Genomic DNA, 17,981 nt, shown 5'->3' on the forward strand with positions numbered 1-17,981 from the left:
ATGGCAGGTGGCAGAAAGGACGATCGCATCAACTATTCACATTTAGAGGAAATTTTGTTGAATCTTGCGGTAAGCGTTGATATGTGAACCTTCACTGTTGTAGTTCGACATCAACGGTTACATCACCGGCATTACAGCACACGTTGAATACCATATGGCTACAAAGAGTTCTCGTAGAATATCAGAAGAAACTGTCTTTAAAAATTGCACTATTTATTTAATCTAATTCTATAATTACTTGTGGAAGTCTGTCACTTTAGAAAAAAGGAGAAGCTAATTTTACTGAAAATTGTGTTATAAAATGATAACTTAAAAAGAACAAAGATTCGTTCAAGGATTTAGTAATAAATTATCGATTTGCCTAAAACTTCTGGAAAATTGATCATTACCACAGATAGATGTGGTCAATATATTTCATAGTCGCAGAACCATGTAGAAGCCAGAACCGTCGATTGAAATACCACTTATATCTCCTTATTTGCTGGTTCTTAAATGTCCAAACAGCTAAAACGATTGTTTCGCCATCTTATTCTTCCTCCGATATACACTTGTCACACCTTGTCAGGTGGTAAGAAGTACCGAAACTTTCGCCAACTTTTGTTCACAATTTTCACAATTTAAACCCTGGAAATGCAAATAGTACGCGCAAGATTCATTCCACTTGCAGCCCAGGTAAAATGTACGATCGTTTATCTTGATGATGATTTATGATTCGCAGGCAAAGTAGGTGGCTAAAACTATGCAAAGTGTGATTCCAGCGGCAAACATCTCGCATCCATTCCCGGTTGGGCCAACGCAACCGTTGTTGTGTGTTTCATTTCGCTCATAAATCATTCACCATATCATATGTTGGTGACAAATAAGAATCATTTTTCAACTAGTGTTCTCGGTTCCCCTTCAAACGAAATGGGTTTCTGGTCAGCTTCCGGTCACTGTTGGGTACGCTCCGATCGGCGTAAGTGAATTCGACCAAAACCCCCCGAACACACGCGGCCAAAGAATGAGCCATCCAGTGCGAGCATCTCAAAACCGAACACTGATGTGCTGCTGCCGATGGTTCGGACTCGATGAGCTGTTAGGCCATTTTACGGACGTCGTATCCTTTGGGTTGTCTAAACCCAAGGTTTCGGTCATTTGGTATGGTCCGCAAACTGCGCCAACCACAGAACTGTTAAATAAACGAACGAACCAAAGGAAGAAAAAAACACAGACATGAACAAATCGGTAAATGGCATTCCCCACGGTGATCTGCATGTTTTTTTTGCGTGTGTGTGTATGCTCCTTCTTTATCTCCAGGAATGGCAAGTTCCGTTTGCTTCATACGACCGAACGTGCACAAGGTTCTTCCAGCGCATAACCCATTCAATTTATCGTTATTGTTATTGCCATCCCCCAAATTATGGAGCATAATCGATGCCGAACGAATCGACAGTGGTACGTCATCGAGGCAAATGGCTGTGGAATCATCCTGCATGTTAGAACGTGAACCGAGCCGACTACAATGCAGGGACGGCTGCAAAACGAAACCTCATGCCCATTCTACAGTCGACGAAACGTTCGAAGAACGAGAACTCTTCTACATTGTGCCTTCTGGTTTTACTCTTGTCAATGAGACTTCGTACCAAAATTGTTGCATCGTCATTTGAGGTTATCAGACTTTTCTGGGATTCATTTTAACATCCCAATAGGTTCATTTGAATTTTGTTTTGTGTTGTTAACAAGACGAGATGGACTTCCAAAAATATCCGGAAAATAGGAATTAAAATATGTAAGAAATTGGGACACAGATTCATCCGTTTATTAGAGAATGTGTGTGTGAGGGAGAGAGAAAGAGAGAAAGAAAGAGAGGCAGAGAGAAAGAGAGAAAGCAAGAGAGAGAGAGAGAGAGAGAGAGAAAGAGGCTATCAACTTTACCTTTGTCGGCTAATATCAAAGTGGAGGGCTTGACGTCTGCGTCAGCCTAAAGTATTCCAAGCACTTACGATGCTTTGACGGTACATTTCCGCATGTGTCCGTGTCAATCGTTCCGATATAAATACATGATACAAGCTGATGACTTTTGACGATGTGTGCCACTAATGCCACGTGCCAGAAGGGAGTCAATTTCAGCCTGTTCTCATGAATAATAAAGATTAATACGCAAACAGCTTTTGTCCGCTATAAATGTTGATTCGAAGGATACATTATTTGAAAACACTTAAGCATAAACACTTTAGATACAATAAGTAAACAATACCAAGATCGAAAATGCACCTAAATACCAACGGCACAGTTCAAAATACCTCAATCAGTAGTTTGAAGTGTACAGCAACAGTGATGCCCAGGCAAGCTACACCAAAACTGGTACTGTTGTTTCCCATACAAATTTTCATTTTCGCTCAAGCGTCCTTAAGTTTGCTTCATCCCGTTCCTCGAATTGGTACTACTCTCTACGTAGAAGCATTGCTCGAGCTTCATCGACAACTTTGTCCTGTTGAACAATTTCCAAACGTCGTAGTGCTAAGGCTTAGTGATGAAAGTCTCTTCGAAACAATATTGCCCAGCTTCATGGCCGACCTCACGTACACCAAAACGATTTCCGACCAAGCAGCGCTATATTTTACGCATGCTGATGAATATTCCAGCTGCAACTTTATCCCCATCAGCAACATAATAGATTTCCGTGTAAGAGCTGTTGGCTGATCACGGAAAGGCAGAAACAGCAAGAAATTCATCAAATTTTAGACAACACGATCGAAATCTATCACTGGAATCGTTTCTCTAATCAAACGATTACGATCGATCCTCACAACATTATCGTACCGGACGAGATTCGTAACTTGCACGGCTTCGAGATTGAAATGTATTACCTTGACTTTATGAGCACAGTAATGACCTTTGACATATACCTTTTAGAGCAGATTTGTAGTAAGATAAACGCCACTGCTGTTGTGACGGATGTATATTCAAATCGAATATCAGTTAGTGTGCTGGTAGGAATAAAAAATGTGATTTTAAGAGGGCTGGTGCCGGGTCCAGGGATCATTTTTCTCGCAGTAAATGTCCCTCGAGCCAAGCCCAAGTCAATCGTATCGATACTGATCGATCCTTTCGACATGTACACATGGATCACATACTTAATACTAGTCCTTACAATGGCCATTACTCTCTCCTTATTTGGAAAGCTTCTCGGAAGACGCCGTTTCGTGGAGATAGTTCTTGAGCTGTTCATGATTTCCCTCGCTGGTCCGTCAAGAGCATATGGAGGATCGTTTGAGAATCGAATGATCACTGTATTCTGTCTTATGGGAATAGTGCTCGTATCGTCCTACCAATCGCTGGTCATCTCCTTCATGTCTTTCGCGCGCTATCATCCCGAGATCAACACGCTGGCGGAGATACAGGATCGATGTCTGTTTAGGGATGATCAGGATGCTCAGTTCTTTAACTTTAAGACATATCCTAATGGGCTTAATGGTAAAGTAGATCAGGAATGCTTTTTCGAAATGGGACGAGATAACGAAGAACGAACTATAACAGTTGCTTCAAAACTTATTACAAACAAGCGCATGTTTTTCACCGAAGATCACATTCGCTACAGAGTAGAAAATTTTCGCTACGCCAATACTAAGTTTTTCGAGTACCAACTCTGCTATATGATTAATCCACGTCTTCGTGATAAATTTACGTTCAATATTCAGGCAATTACCGAATCAGGTATGTATGATCATTACTACAACAACAAATCACAACCAGCTTGGCTCTATAAGCCAAATACCTTTGTTGATCGAGTCGTGAAAGTAGGAGACCTTACATTGCTGTGGTATGCTTACGCGTGCGGAAACTTACTGAGTGTTGTATCTTTCGTAATGGAAACAGTTATTCATAATGAGGTTAACGGAATATCGAATCCAAAATAAATCGCTGACTCTCTATTGCATTTCCAAGCTGTTATGTATTTCATTCGATCTTGTAAAATAAGCCATTTTTTATATTCAACCCCACATTCTTAACAAGTTTGAACACGGCGTTTAGACAGTCGTCTAAGTAAATGTCACCGGTCATAAGCTCCACGTCGGCTGCCCATACAATCGATCGACTTAAGCCCTGCAACACCGTGGGCCATGACGGTATTCTGGCGACGATCCTCTAAAAGTGCGCTACATCGATAGTTCATGGGTTATCAAAGATTTTCAAAGTTACGTTCTGACATATTTACAACCTCTTGGAAGAATGGTGGCCTCCTACTACCGTGATATAACCTCTCTATTTACCGTTGCCGAAGCATAAGTCTCTTTTGTATGAGACACTTGGTTTTGTCCGCAAAAGATCAACAACGAAAAATGTAGTCCAATATAAAGGCAATTGTCTTAAAGCCGTAGAAGCTGGCCTGCAGGTAGATATCTTTCGCACGGATATCAAATCCACCTTCGATAGTGTGCCCCACACTATTCTACTCGTCGGTCTATATAGGCTAGGTTTAAGATCATATCACAGCGAATTAAGATTATATAACTTTCCTTACTTTGCTAATGAAAGAACATATTTACGAAGTTGAACATGTTCAGTCCTCGAGCAATAACTGAACTACAAATTGCATGCTGCATGATTTAAGCAAGCTAAAAGATTGCTATGTGGAACTCTCGTGTTTCCAGTATAATAGATTGGGCAATGATTATTATTGGCAGAAAAAAAGATCATAACAATAATACTGCACAAGCAAAGGGTTTTTAGCGAAATTCGAGGAAAGGCTCGACAAATAGATGCTTTCCAAAGACATCCTTCATACGAACATACTCATGAATACACAATGACTAGAACATCAAACATTATCAGCGATTTGATACCACGTCAAAGCATAGCAGCCAGGTATTCCACACATATTGCAGTTGTCTTTCTGCAGTGTTCTAAGTATGGTACAACGATGTTCATCGATCGCACAACTCTGTTACGTGTTGTTCTTCTTCTGATTCAATCAGTGTTGGTACAAGTGTCAGTTTGTTCTTTAGATCCTCTTCCTCAATACAATACAAGCTTCTATGTCAAGACATTACTCGAGTTTCATCGACAATTGTGTCCTGTTGAACAATTTCCAAACCTCGCAGTATTGCAACTTAGCAATGAAAGTCTATTCGAAACAATATTTCCGGTCTTCATGAGCGATCCGTCATACACCACAACTATATCCGAACAAGCAAATCAGTATATTAGCATCGCTGGTGACATCAAGTTCTGTAATTTCATCCCCGTTAGTAATTTAGTGGATTTCGAGGTAAGAACATTTGCACCGATTCGAAAAATCACCTACAATCGTCATACAAAGAATCTGTTCGATTTTTTCAGTATGCACATTATGTACAACACAACATTCGAACGATATTCTTCTACCCGAAATGGAAGTACGAAGAATTTCACAAACATCCGAATTCAACCATTGCAGAAGCTTTCCGGAATGGTTACGAAATGGTGTACGATCTAGACAACACGATCGAAATCTATCACTGGAATCGTTTCTCTAATCAAACGATTACGATCGATCCTTACAACATTATCGTACCGGACGAGATGCGTGATTTGTACGGGAGTAATTTGGAACTGCATGTACTGGATTACTGGCGCTATTCAATGACATTCGACGAGTACTTCCTAGAGTTAGTCGCCAAGAAGATAAACGCCACTGCTGTTGTGTTGGATTCCTTCAAATTTAGCTTAGGATTTGCACCAATGGTTTCCAGGTACATATCGGACCTTTCCTTTACGGTGCTTGGCATTGGAAATATTTTTTGGGCAATAATGGTTCCTCGAGCCAAGCCCAAGTCAATCGTGTCGATACTGATCGATCCTTTCGACATGTACACATGGATCACATACTTAATACTAGTCCTTACAATGGCCATTACTCTCTCCTTATTTGGAGAGCTTCTCGGAAGACGCCGTTTCGTGGAGATAGTTCTTGAGCTGTTCATGATTTCCCTCGCTGGTCCGTCAAGAGCATATGGAGGATCGTTCGAGAATCGAATGATCACTGTATTCTGTCTTATGGGAATAGTGCTCGTATCGTCCTACCAATCATTAGTCATCTCCTTTATGTCATTCGCGCGCTATCATCCCGAGATCAACACGCTGGCGGAGATACAGGAACGATGTTTGTTTAGCGATGACGAAGATGCACAAGAGTTTAATTTCACAACAACTACTGATATTACGAGTGTTAGTCCAGGAGGACTTTGTATTTTTGAAACGGGTCGAGATAACGAAGAACGAACTATGGTGATAAATTCGAAAGTTGAGAGTCTTAGGCATACATTTTATGTAGAAGACTGGATGCGCTTTAGACAAGAACACTACCGTTACGCTGATACTAAATTTTTTGAATGGCAGCTGGTATACTATGTTTCACCACGTTTACGAGAAGTAATTAGTTTCTACTTTCAATCTATTCGCGAATCAGGTATCTATGATTATTACTACAACAACAAATCAAAACCAATTTGGCACTATAAGCACGACACTTTTGTTGATCGAGTCGTGAAAGTAGGAGATCTTACATTGCTGTGGTATGCTTACGCGTGCGGAAACTTACTGAGTGTTATATGTTTCGTAATGGAAACAGTTATTCATAACGAGGTTGACGGAATATCGAATCCAAAATAAATCGCTGACTCTCTATTGCATCTCCATGCCGTTATATATTTCATTCGATCTTGTACAATAAGCCATTTGTTAAATTCAAACCCACTTTCTTACAATTTTGAACACGGCGTTTAGACAGTCGTCTAAGTACATGCCACCGGTCATAAGCTCCACGTCGGCTGTCCATACCATCGAACGACTTAAGCCCTCCAACACCGTGGCCCATGACGGTATTCTGGCGATGATGCTCTAAAAGTGCGCTAAATCGATAGCTCATAGGATATCAAAGATTTTCAAAGTTACGTTCTGACATATTTACAACCTCTTGGAAGAATGGTGGCCTCCTACTACCGTGATATAACCTCTTTATTTACCGTTGCCGAAGCTTAAGTCTCTTTTGTATGAGACACTTGGTTTTGTCCGCAAAAGGTCAACAACGAAAAATGTAGTCCAATATAAAGGCAATTGTCTTAAAGCCGTAGAAGCTGGCCTGCAGGTAGATATCCTTCGCATGGATATCAAATCCACCTTCGATAGTGTGCCCCACACTATTTTACTCGTCGGTCTATATAGGCTAGGTTTAAGATCATATCACAGCGAATTAAGATTATATAACTTTCCTTACTTTGCTAATGAAAGAACATATTTACGAAGTTGAACATTTTCAGTCCTCGAGCAATAACTGAACTACAAATTGCATGCTGCATGATTTAAGCAAGCTAAAAGATTGCTATGTGGAACTCTCGTGTTTCCAGTATAATAGATTGGGCAATGATTATTATTGGCAGAAAAAAAGATCATAACAATAATACTGCACAAGCAAAGGGTTTTTAGCGAAATTCGAGGAAAGGCTGTCAAATAGATGCTTTCCAAAGACATCCTTCATACGAACATACTCATGAATGCACAATGACTAGAATATCAAACAATATCAACGATTCGATGACACGTCAAAGCATAGCAGCCAGGTATTCCACACACGTTGCAGTTGTCTTTCTGCAGTGTTCCAAGTATGATACAACGATGTACAACGATCGCACAACTCTGTTACGTGTTGTTCTTCTTCTGATTCAATCAGTGTTGGTACAAGTGTCAGTTTGTTCTTTAGATCCTCTTCCTCAATACAATACAAGCTTCTATGTCAAGACATTACTCGAGTTTCATCGACAATTGTGTCCTGTTGAACAATTTCCAAACCTCGCAGTATTGCAACTTAGCAATGAAAGTCTATTCGAAACAATATTTCCCGCCTTCATGAAAGATCAGACGTACACCACAACTATATCCGACCAAGCAAATCTATATTTTAGAATCGCTGATAACAGCTACTTTTGCAATTTCATCCCCATTAATAATTTAGTGGATTTCGAGGTAAGAACATTTGCACCGATTCGAAAAATCACCTAAAATCGATACACAAAGTATCTGTTCGATTTTTTCAGTATGCACATTATGTACAACACAACATTCGAACAATATTCTTCTACCCGGAATGGAAGTACGAAGAATTTCACAAACATCCGAACGCAACCATTGCAGAAGCTTTCCGGAATGGTTACGAAGTGGTGTACGATCTAGACAACACGATCGAAATCTATCACTGGAATCGTTTCTCTAATCAAACGATCACGATCGATCCTCACAACATTATCGTACCGGACGAGATGCGTGATTTGTACGGGAGTAATTTGGAACTGCATGTACTGGATTACTGGCGCTATTCAATGACATTCGACGAGTACTTCCTAGAGTTAGTCGCCAAGAAGATAAACGCCACTGCTGTTGTGTTGGATTCCTTCAAATTTAGCTTAGGATTTGCACCAGTGGTTACCAGGTACATATCGGACCTTTCCCTTACGGTGCTTGGCATTGGAAATATTTTTTGGGCAATAATGGTTCCTCGAGCCAAGCCCAAGTCAATCGTGTCGATACTGATCGATCCTTTCGACATGTACACATGGATCACATACTTAATACTAGTCCTTACAATGGCCATTACTCTCTCCTTATTTGGAGAGTTTCTCGGAAGACGCCGTTTCGTGGAGATAGTTCTTGAGCTGTTCATGATTTCCCTCGCTGGTCCGTCAAGAGCATATGGAGGATCGTTTGAGAATCGAACGATCACTGTATTCTGTCTTATGGGAATAGTGCTCGTATCGTCCTACCAATCATTAGTCATCTCCTTCATGTCATTCGCGCGCTATCATCCCGAGATCAACACGCTGGCGGAGATACAGGAACGTTGTTTGTTTAGCGTTTGTTTGTCCGGAAGAACGAACTATGGTGATAAATTCCAAAATTGAGAGTCTTAGGCATACATTTTATGTAGAAGACTGGATGCGCTTTAGACAAGAACACTACCGTTACGCTGATACTAAATTTTTTGAATGGCAGCTGGTATATTATGTTACACCACGTTTACGAGAAGTATTTACGTTCCACTTTCAATCAATTCGCGAATCAGGTATCTATGATCATTACTACAACAACAAATCAAAACCAATTTGGCACTATAATCACAACACTTTTGTTGATCGAGTCGTGAAAGTAGGAGATCTTACATTGCTGTGGTATGCTTACGCGTGCGGAAACTTACTGAGTGTTGTATCTTTCGTAATGGAAACAGTTATTCATAATGAGGTTGACGGAATATCGAATCCAAAATAAATCGCTGACTCTCTATTGCATCTCCATGCCGTTATATATTTCATTCGATCTTGTACAATAAGCCATTTGTTAAATTCAAACCCACTTTCTTACAATTTTGAACACGGCGTTTAGACAGTCGTCTAAGTACATGCCACCGGTCATAAGCTCCACGTCGGCTGTCCATACCATCGATCGACTTAAGCCCTCCAACACCGTGGGCCATGACGGTATTCTGGCGACGATCCTCTAAAAGTGCGCTACATCGATAGTTCATGGGTTATCAAAGATTTTCAAAGAATCGTTACGCTCTGACATATTTACAACCTCTTGGAAGAATGGTGGCCTCCTACTACCGTGATATAACCTCTCTATTTACCGTTGCCGAAGCATAAGTCTCTTTTGTATGAGACACTTGGTTTTGTCCGCAAAAGATCAACAACGAAAAATGTAGTCCAATATAAAGGCAATTGTCTTAAAGCCGTAGAAGCTGGCCTGCAGGTAGATATCCTTCGCATGGATATCAAATCCACCTTCGATAGTGTGCCCCACACTATTTTACTCGTCGGTCTATATAGGCTAGGTTTAAGATCATATAACAGCGAATTAAGATTATATAACTTTCCTTTCTTTGCTAATGAAAGAACATATTTACGAAGTTGAACATGTTCAGTCCTCGAGCAATAACTGAACTACAAATTGCATGCTGCATGATTTAAGCAAGCTAAAAGATTGCTATGTGGAACTCTCGTGTTTCCAGTATAATAGATTGGGCAATGACTATTACTGGCAGAAAAAAGATTATGACACTTATACTGCACAAGCAAAGGGTTTTTAGCGAAATTCGAGGAAAGGCTCGACAAATAGATGCTTTCCAAAGACATCCTTCATACGAACATACTCATGAATACACAATGACTAGAACATCAAACATTATCAGCGATTTGATACCACGTCAAAGCATAGCAGCCAGGTATTCCACACATATTGCAGTTGTCTTTCTGCAGTGTTCTAAGTATGGTACAACAATGTTCATCGATCGCACAACTCTGTTACGTGTTGTTCTTCTTCTGATTCAATCAGTGTTGGTACAAGTGTCAGTTTGTTCTTTAGATCCTCTTCCTCAATACAATACAAGCTTCTATGTCAAGGCATTACTCGAGTTTCATCGACAATTGTGTCCTGTTGAACAATTTCCAAACCTCGCAGTATTGCAACTTAGCAATGAAAGTCTATTCGAAACAATATTTCCGGTCTTCATGAGCGATCCGTCATACACCACTATTATATCCGAACAAGCAAATCAGTATATTAGCATCGCTGGTGACATCAAGTTCTGTAATTTCATCCCCGTTAGTAATTTAGTGGATTTCGAGGTAAGAACATTTGCACCGATTCGAAAAATCACCTACAATCGTCACACAAAGTATCTGTTCGATTTTCTTGTTTTCAGGATGCACATTATGTAAAAGACAACATTCGAACGATATTCTTCTACCCGAAATGGAAGTACGAAGAATTTCACAAACATCCGAACGCAACCATTGCAGAAGCTTTCCGGAAAGGTTACGAAGTGGTGTACGATCTAGACAACACGATCGAAATCTATCACTGGAATCGTTTCTCTAATCAAACGATTACGATCGATCCTCACAACATTATCGTACCGGACGAGATGCGTGATTTGCATGGCTTCGAGCTTGAAATGTATTCACCGGAACACATGAGCAAATCAATGACCTTTGATACATACCTTTTAGAACAGATCTGTAGCAAGATCAACGCCACTGCTGTCGTGACGGATCATTTTACAAAACGGATATTAATCATGCCACTAATAAGCATGCGTAATTCTTACATAAGCGGGTTAGTTCCTGGTGCAGGAACCATCTATTGGGCAGTGAAAGTTCCTCGGGCCAAGCCTAAGTCAATCGTGTCGATACTGATCGATCCTTTCGACATGTACACATGGATCACATACTTCATACTGGTTCTTACAATGGCCATTACCATCGCCTTGTTTGGAGAGCTTCTCGGAAGGCACCGTTTCGTGGAGATAGTACTTGAGTTGATCATGATAACTCTCGCGGGTCCGTCAAGAGCATATGGAGGATCATTCGAGAATCGGATCATTACCGTATTCTGCTTTATGGGAATAGTACTCGTATCCTCCTATCAATCACTTGTGATTTCCTTCATGTCATTCGCGCGCTATCATCCCGAGATCAACACGCTGGCGGAGATACAAGAACGGTGCCTGTTTAGGGATGGCAGAGACGCACAATTCTTTAACTTTAAAACATATCCTAATGGCACTTTTGCTGGCGTAGGCGAAGGATGTGGATTTGAATATGCGCGTGACAATGAAGAACGAACTATAATGATCGCTTCGCAGCTTAAATATGACAGGTTTGCCCATACAGCTCAAGATTACATGCGGTACAAAGTTCACAATTATCATCATGCGAAAACCAAATTCTTCGAATACCAACTGCATTATATTGTGAATGCACGCCTATATAACATATTTATGTTCTATTCTCGTGCAATTTTTGAATCAGGTATCTATGACCATTACTATAACAACAAGTCACTATCCAATTGGCACTATGTCCAAGACACTTTTGTTGATCGAGTCGTGAAAGTAGGAGATCTTACATTGCTGTGGTATGCTTACGCGTGCGGAAACTTACTGAGTGTTGTATATTTCGTAATAGAAAGAATAGTTCATAACGAATTTGAAGGATTATCGGTTAAAAAATAAATTAAGAGCTTCTCGGCAGGAACTCTGTAGCAATTGTTTAGTATTCCAATCGTATTGGAATTCAGAATGGGGCAACAGAGCATATTGCATTTTAATGAAATGAAGTAATTTAATGGTTTTAATGTTCGCTTATATCTAATGATGATATCTAATGTTATAATGTTCATTTATTTCTAATAAGAATGTTAAGTAAAATAAATGTTAAATTGAGCACATTCCGTTTGTACGAATGCACAATACAGCTGTGGAATTAAGATCACGTACCACATATTTCATCTTGTGTCATTGCAAAAGTATTTTTTTTATTCCAGAAGAATTAACAGGTCGTATTGCTATTGATGCAATACTTTAGTATGTGAATTGAGAATCTTGAAGGACCATAAAAATGAACTAAAAAAGAACATTCAATGGAACTTGTTGAATCCATTAAGGAATTTATGGGCAGGCAAAATTAATGCATGCTAACATTTAATCAAACCAGCGGGTTCATTTTAAATATCATGATGCTTTTCATAGTGAAATGGTGAGGTTCACTAAACATAAATGCTCATGTTGAGTTGAATGGTTGGCATGTATTTCGTGTAAGGTGTATTTCATTCGAAGGTTCTTGGAAGAACTAGGAATATCACAACTACATTTGATTTCCTCTCTGGAAAACAGTGATCAGCTATATTTTAATGCGATTCATACTCTGAACTCACTGCAAATTTCCAATAATAGTACTTCGTTCCGGTCTTGATTTACAGAAATGAAAAGTCAATATCAACAAATGATTGACCATATTAGTTTGACTGACGTATCATTGACTTTAAAGTGCTCAATTGTACAAAGTACCATTTAGTTGAAATGGAATTTGATAAATGCAACGAAATTGCAACGAAATGAAGGAACTTAAAAGCACAGACTTAGTGGACTAGAAAAGCGAAACTTTTTTAACATTACTAAGAACAGCAAGTATTTACTAAGTAAAGCATCAAGCATTGAACTGCAAGTAACTGCTGCATGATATAAACAAACTAAATGATAGCTATACGGATCATTCATGTTAAAAAAAAAAACCGGGCGGTGACCAGTCGCTGCAGAAAACCATAATTTTATCAATTTTACAACAAAAGAGGAAGAAAGGACTTTCTAGCGCATTTTTCTATACATAATTCGGGAGAACACCTGAAAGATACGTGTTTTCCAACGACAAAATTAATTCGAACAAACTCATGAATAGACAATTACACTATCACACCACACAATAACACTCCAAACGCTATCAGCGATTGATCAGGGGTAAAGATATTAGCACTACAAAAGTGATAAATTCCACAAACATTGCATTATTCCTCTTTCAGTGCGCTTAGTGCGATCGCCAACAACAGCGAATTATACCGATATTGCAATTGTCCTTCTTCAGTGTGGTACAACATACAACGATACAACGATGTTCAACGATCGCACAACTCTGTTACGTGTTGTTCTTCTTCTGATTCAATCAGTGTTGGTACAAGTGTCAGTTTGTTCTTTAGATCCTCTTCCTCAATACAATACAAGCTTCTATGTCAAGGCATTACTCGAGTTTCATCGACAATTGTGTCCTGTTGAACAATTTCCAAACCTCGCAGTATTGCAACTTAGCAATGAAAGTCTATTCGAAACAATATTTCCCGCCTTCATGAAAGATCAGAAGTACACCACAACTATATCCGACCAAGCAAATCTATATTTTAGCATCGCTGGTAACAGCTACTTTTGCAATTTCATCCCCATTAATAATTTAGTGGATTTCGAGGTAAGAACATTTGCACCGATTCGAAAAATCACCTAAAATCGATACACAAAGTATCTGTTCGATTTTTTCAGTATGCACATTATGTACAACACAACATTCGAACAATATTCTTCTACCCGAAATGGAAGTACGAAGAATTTCACAAACATCCGAACGCAACCATTGCAGAAGCTTTCCGGAAAGGTTACGAAGTGGTGTACGATCTAGACAACACGATCGAAATCTATCACTGGAATCGTTTCTCTAATCAAACGATCACGATCGATCCTCACCACATTATCATACCGGACGAGATGCGTGATTTGTACGGTTTTGACTTGAATCTGTATATAATGGATTTCTTGCGCTATTCAATGACATTCGACGAGTACTTCCTAGAGTTAGTCGCCAAGAAGATAAACGCCACTGCTGTTGTAATGGGTCCCTTTGAATTTAGCTTAGGATTTGCACCAGTGGTTACCAGGTATATAACGGACATTTTTCTTACGGTGCTTGGTGTTGGAAACATTTTCGTAGCAGTAGTCGTCCCTCGAGCCAAGCCCAAGTCAATCGTATCGATACTGATCGATCCTTTCGACATGTACACATGGATCACATACTTAATACTAGTCCTTACAATGGCCATTACTCTCTCCTTATTTGGAGAGTTTCTCGGAAGACGCCGTTTCGTGGAGATAGTTCTTGAGCTGTTCATGATTTCCCTCGCTGGTCCGTCAAGAGCATATGGAGGATCGTTTGAGAATCGAATGATCACTGTATTCTGTCTTATGGGAATAGTGCTCGTATCGTCCTACCAATCGCTGGTCATCTCCTTCATGTCTTTCGCGCGCTATCATCCCGAGATCAACACGCTGGCGGAGATACAGGAACGTTGTTTGTTTAGCGATGACGAAGATTCTAAATTTTTTAACTTCTCGACGTATCCTAATGGTTCGAATCCTGGAGCAGGTAAACCATGCGTTTTTGAAATGGGCCGAGATAACGAAGAACGAACAATGGAGATAAATTCAAAAGTTGAAAATATTAGGCATACATTTTATGTAGAAGACTGGATGCGCTTTAGACAAGAACACTACCGTTACGCTGATACTAAATTTTTTGAATGGCATATGTTATACCTTGCGTCACCACGTTTACGAAAAGTGCTTAGGAGTGATATACAAATAATTTCCGAAGCAGGTATTTATGATCATCACTACAACAACAAATCACAACCAATTTGGCACTATAAGCACGACACTTTTGTTGATCGAGTCGTGAAAGTAGGAGATCTCACATTGCTGTGGTATGCTTACGCGTGCGGAAACTTACTGAGTGTTGTATCTTTCGTAATGGAAACAGTTATTCATAACGAGGTTGACGGAATATCGAATCCAAAATAAATCGCTGACTCTTTATTGCATCTCCATGCTGTCTTTGATCGTTACTATACCAACGAATCGCAACCCGATTGGTTATATAAGCCGTACAGCTTTGTTCAACATGTGGTAAAAGTACAAGTTCTTGCATTGCTTTCGATGCTTATGTATGTGGAATTGTGCTGAATGTTGTAACTTTCGCAATGAAAACATTTATTAATATTTGAAGGAATATTCAACTGAATATAAATCTACTTTACTTTCGTACTGTTCTTGTTTTAAACCGAGATGGGATACATGTTCAAGTGAACAATTGTAAAACGCAGTTTTTCCCCAACACCATTTTACAACGCGGTATCCAGTAATTGCGCAGCTATTGCGCCGATTGACATGAATTTGTTTTGTTTCTCAATATATATAAATTTCCAAAATTTAAATAGATTTTGACGAAACGTCGGGGGGCATTGCAAACGTTGAATTTACTCCCAAGCACTCCCAAGAAAGGGAACACATTCAACACCGTGACAGAATCGGGCAAGGTGTTTTCCATGGAATATCCCAAGAGTTCGAGTTTTTCTGTGTGAATTCTTTTGAGCTCCGCCTAATGAAAATAATAAAACAATCCTATTGAAGAAACCATAATCTAAATTTACAGCATAGTGATTGGGAAAACTGAACTTCATCCCAATTTCAAATGGATCCTACCTTCGATAAAGGCAATGTTATTTCAAAACATCCATTAACTATTATAGTGAGAGCACTCTAATTTACAGACACAATTTAATATGTAGCGAGTAATAAAACTATAAAGCTACCTGCTACCAACAGCCAAGCGTCTCTTTGAAACACATTAAAAATTAATAATTTCTGACACAACGTGACATAACCGATGAAAATTGACGAAAGTCCTGTCATTAAGCTTTACAACCATCATTCTTGTACATTCGTCCTTCTTCAGTGCACCTAGTATGGTACAACAATGTTCAGTGACCGCACAACTCTGTTACGTGTTGCTCTTCTTCTAATTCAATCAGTGTTGGTACAAGTGTCAGTTTGTTCTTTAGATCCTCTTCCTCAATACAATACAAGCTTCTATGTCAAGACATTACTCGAGTTTCATCGACAATTGTGTCCTGTTGAACAATTTCCAAACCTCGCAGTATTGCAACTTAGCAATGAAAGTCTATTCGAAATAATATTTCCAGCCTTCATGCGCGATCCGTCATACACTACAATTATATCCGACCAAGCAAATCATTATTTTAGAATCGCTGCTGACATCAAGTTCTGTAATTTCATCCCCGTTAGTAATTTAGTGGATTTCGAGGTAAGAACATTTGCACCGATTCGAAAAATCACCTAAAATCATCACACAAAGTATCTGTTCAATTTTCTTCAGGATGCACATTATGTAGAACACAACATTCGAACAATATTCTTCTACCCGAAATGGAAGTACGAAGAATTTCACAAACATCCGAATTCAACCATTGCCGAAGCTTTCCGGAAAGGTTACGAAGTGGTGTACGATCTAGACAACACGATCGAAATCTATCACTGGAATCCTTTCTCTAATCAAACGATTACGATCGATCCTCACAACATTATCGTACCGGACGAGATGCGTGATTTGCACGGGTTTGAGTTGGAACTGCATATAATGGATTACTGGCGCTATTCAATGACATTCGACGAGTACTTCCTAGAGTTAGTCGCCAAGAAGATAAACGCCACTGCTGTCGTGATGGATACCTTTCAAGTTAGGTTAGGCTTTACCCCATTCGTTGGCTTGCATGTAACAAACCTTTATGGGGCAGTACTGAGTATTGGAACCACATTCTTGGCAGTAAACGTCCCTCGAGCCAAGCCCAAGTCAATCGTATCGATACTGATCGATCCTTTCGACATGTACACATGGATCACATACTTAATACTAGTCCTTACAATGGCCATTACTCTCTCCTTATTTGGAGAGTTTCTCGGAAGACGCCGTTTCGTGGAGATAGTTCTTGAGCTGTTCATGATTTCTCTCGCTGGTCCGTCAAGAGCATATGGAGGATCGTTTGAGAATCGAATGATCACTGTATTCTGTCTTATGGGAATAGTGCTCGTATCGTCCTACCAATCACTAGTCATCTCCTTCATGTCTTTCACGCGCTATCATCCCGAGATCAACACGCTGGCGGAGATACATGAACGTTGTTTGTTTAGTGATGACAAAGATTCTAAATTTTTTAACTTCTCGACGTATCCTAATGGTTCGAATCCTGGCGCAGGTAAGCTTTGTATGTTTGGAATGGGGCGAGATAACGAAGAACGAACCATGGAGATAAATTCGAAAGTTGAAAATATTAGGCATACTTTTTATATGAAAGATTCGATGCGTTTTATGCAAGAACACTACCGTCACGCTGATACTAGATTTTTTGAATGGCATATGTTATACCTTGCGTCACCACGTTTACGAGAAATAATTCGGTGTAACATACAGAGCATTTTCGAATCAGGTATCTATGATCATTACCACAACAACAAATCACAACCAATTTGGCACTATAAACACGACACTTTTGTTGATCGAGTCGTGAAAGTAGGAGATCTTACATTGCTGTGGTATGCCTACGCGTGCGGAAACTTACTGAGTGTTATATGTTTCGTAATGGAAACAGTTATTCAATACGAGGTTGACGAAATATCGAATCCAAAATAAATCGCTGACTCTCTATTGCATTTCCATGCTGTTATGTATTTCATTCGATCTTGTAAAATAAGCCATTTTTTATATTCAAACCCACATTTTTTACAATTTTGAACACGGCGT

The 17,981-nt window shown here is 39.6% G+C and overlaps 5 protein-coding genes and 1 pseudogene across 5 annotated transcripts; all 6 read left to right on the top strand.

Annotated features, from left to right (window-relative positions):
• LOC128300262 (uncharacterized) lies at positions 1–3,899 on the top strand. Its single transcript, XM_053036266.1, has 2 exons — positions 1–69; positions 2,625–3,899. The coding sequence occupies exons 1-2, from the start codon at positions 1–3 to the stop codon at positions 3,897–3,899; spliced, it is 1,344 nt and encodes a 447-aa protein (XP_052892226.1).
• Positions 3,900–5,134: 1,235 nt separating this feature from the next.
• Positions 5,135–6,633, top strand: LOC128300264 (uncharacterized). Its single transcript, XM_053036271.1, has 2 exons — positions 5,135–5,251; positions 5,323–6,633. The coding sequence occupies exons 1-2, from the start codon at positions 5,135–5,137 to the stop codon at positions 6,631–6,633; spliced, it is 1,428 nt and encodes a 475-aa protein (XP_052892231.1).
• Positions 6,634–7,866: 1,233 nt separating this feature from the next.
• On the top strand, positions 7,867–9,279 carry LOC128300266 (uncharacterized; annotated as a pseudogene).
• Positions 9,280–10,517: 1,238 nt separating this feature from the next.
• Positions 10,518–12,022, top strand: LOC128300291 (uncharacterized). The gene is made up of 2 exons (XM_053036307.1): positions 10,518–10,634; positions 10,712–12,022. The coding sequence occupies exons 1-2, from the start codon at positions 10,518–10,520 to the stop codon at positions 12,020–12,022; spliced, it is 1,428 nt and encodes a 475-aa protein (XP_052892267.1).
• Positions 12,023–13,685: 1,663 nt separating this feature from the next.
• LOC128300296 (uncharacterized) lies at positions 13,686–15,184 on the top strand. Its single transcript, XM_053036312.1, has 2 exons — positions 13,686–13,802; positions 13,874–15,184. Exons 1-2 carry the CDS (start codon positions 13,686–13,688, stop codon positions 15,182–15,184), a joined length of 1,428 nt encoding a protein of 475 aa, XP_052892272.1.
• Positions 15,185–16,370: 1,186 nt separating this feature from the next.
• Positions 16,371–17,870, top strand: LOC128300298 (uncharacterized). The gene is made up of 2 exons (XM_053036315.1): positions 16,371–16,487; positions 16,560–17,870. The coding sequence occupies exons 1-2, from the start codon at positions 16,371–16,373 to the stop codon at positions 17,868–17,870; spliced, it is 1,428 nt and encodes a 475-aa protein (XP_052892275.1).
• Positions 17,871–17,981: the final 111 nt, after the last annotated feature.

This window comes from Anopheles moucheti, chromosome 3 (assembly GCF_943734755.1).
Source record: "Anopheles moucheti chromosome 3, idAnoMoucSN_F20_07, whole genome shotgun sequence".
Classification (NCBI taxonomy): Eukaryota; Metazoa; Arthropoda; class Insecta; order Diptera; family Culicidae; genus Anopheles; species Anopheles moucheti.

What these genes read in the sequence shown, in the direction of transcription:
- LOC128300262 (XM_053036266.1), top strand. Translation starts at nt 1, where the DNA reads ATGGCAGGTGGCAGAAAGGACGATCGCATCAACTATTCACATTTAGAG. An exon ending in AAATTTTGTTGAATCTTGCG is followed by an intron (nt 70 to 2,624) that starts GTAAGCGTTGAT and finishes TGAATATTCCAG; the next exon opens with CTGCAACTTTATCCCCATCA.
- LOC128300264 (XM_053036271.1), top strand. Translation starts at nt 5,135, where the DNA reads ATGAGCGATCCGTCATACACCACAACTATATCCGAACAAGCAAATCAG. An exon ending in GTAATTTAGTGGATTTCGAG is followed by an intron (nt 5,252 to 5,322) that starts GTAAGAACATTT and finishes CGATTTTTTCAG; the next exon opens with TATGCACATTATGTACAACA.
- LOC128300291 (XM_053036307.1), top strand. Translation starts at nt 10,518, where the DNA reads ATGAGCGATCCGTCATACACCACTATTATATCCGAACAAGCAAATCAG. An exon ending in GTAATTTAGTGGATTTCGAG is followed by an intron (nt 10,635 to 10,711) that starts GTAAGAACATTT and finishes TCTTGTTTTCAG; the next exon opens with GATGCACATTATGTAAAAGA.
- LOC128300296 (XM_053036312.1), top strand. Translation starts at nt 13,686, where the DNA reads ATGAAAGATCAGAAGTACACCACAACTATATCCGACCAAGCAAATCTA. An exon ending in ATAATTTAGTGGATTTCGAG is followed by an intron (nt 13,803 to 13,873) that starts GTAAGAACATTT and finishes CGATTTTTTCAG; the next exon opens with TATGCACATTATGTACAACA.
- LOC128300298 (XM_053036315.1), top strand. Translation starts at nt 16,371, where the DNA reads ATGCGCGATCCGTCATACACTACAATTATATCCGACCAAGCAAATCAT. An exon ending in GTAATTTAGTGGATTTCGAG is followed by an intron (nt 16,488 to 16,559) that starts GTAAGAACATTT and finishes AATTTTCTTCAG; the next exon opens with GATGCACATTATGTAGAACA.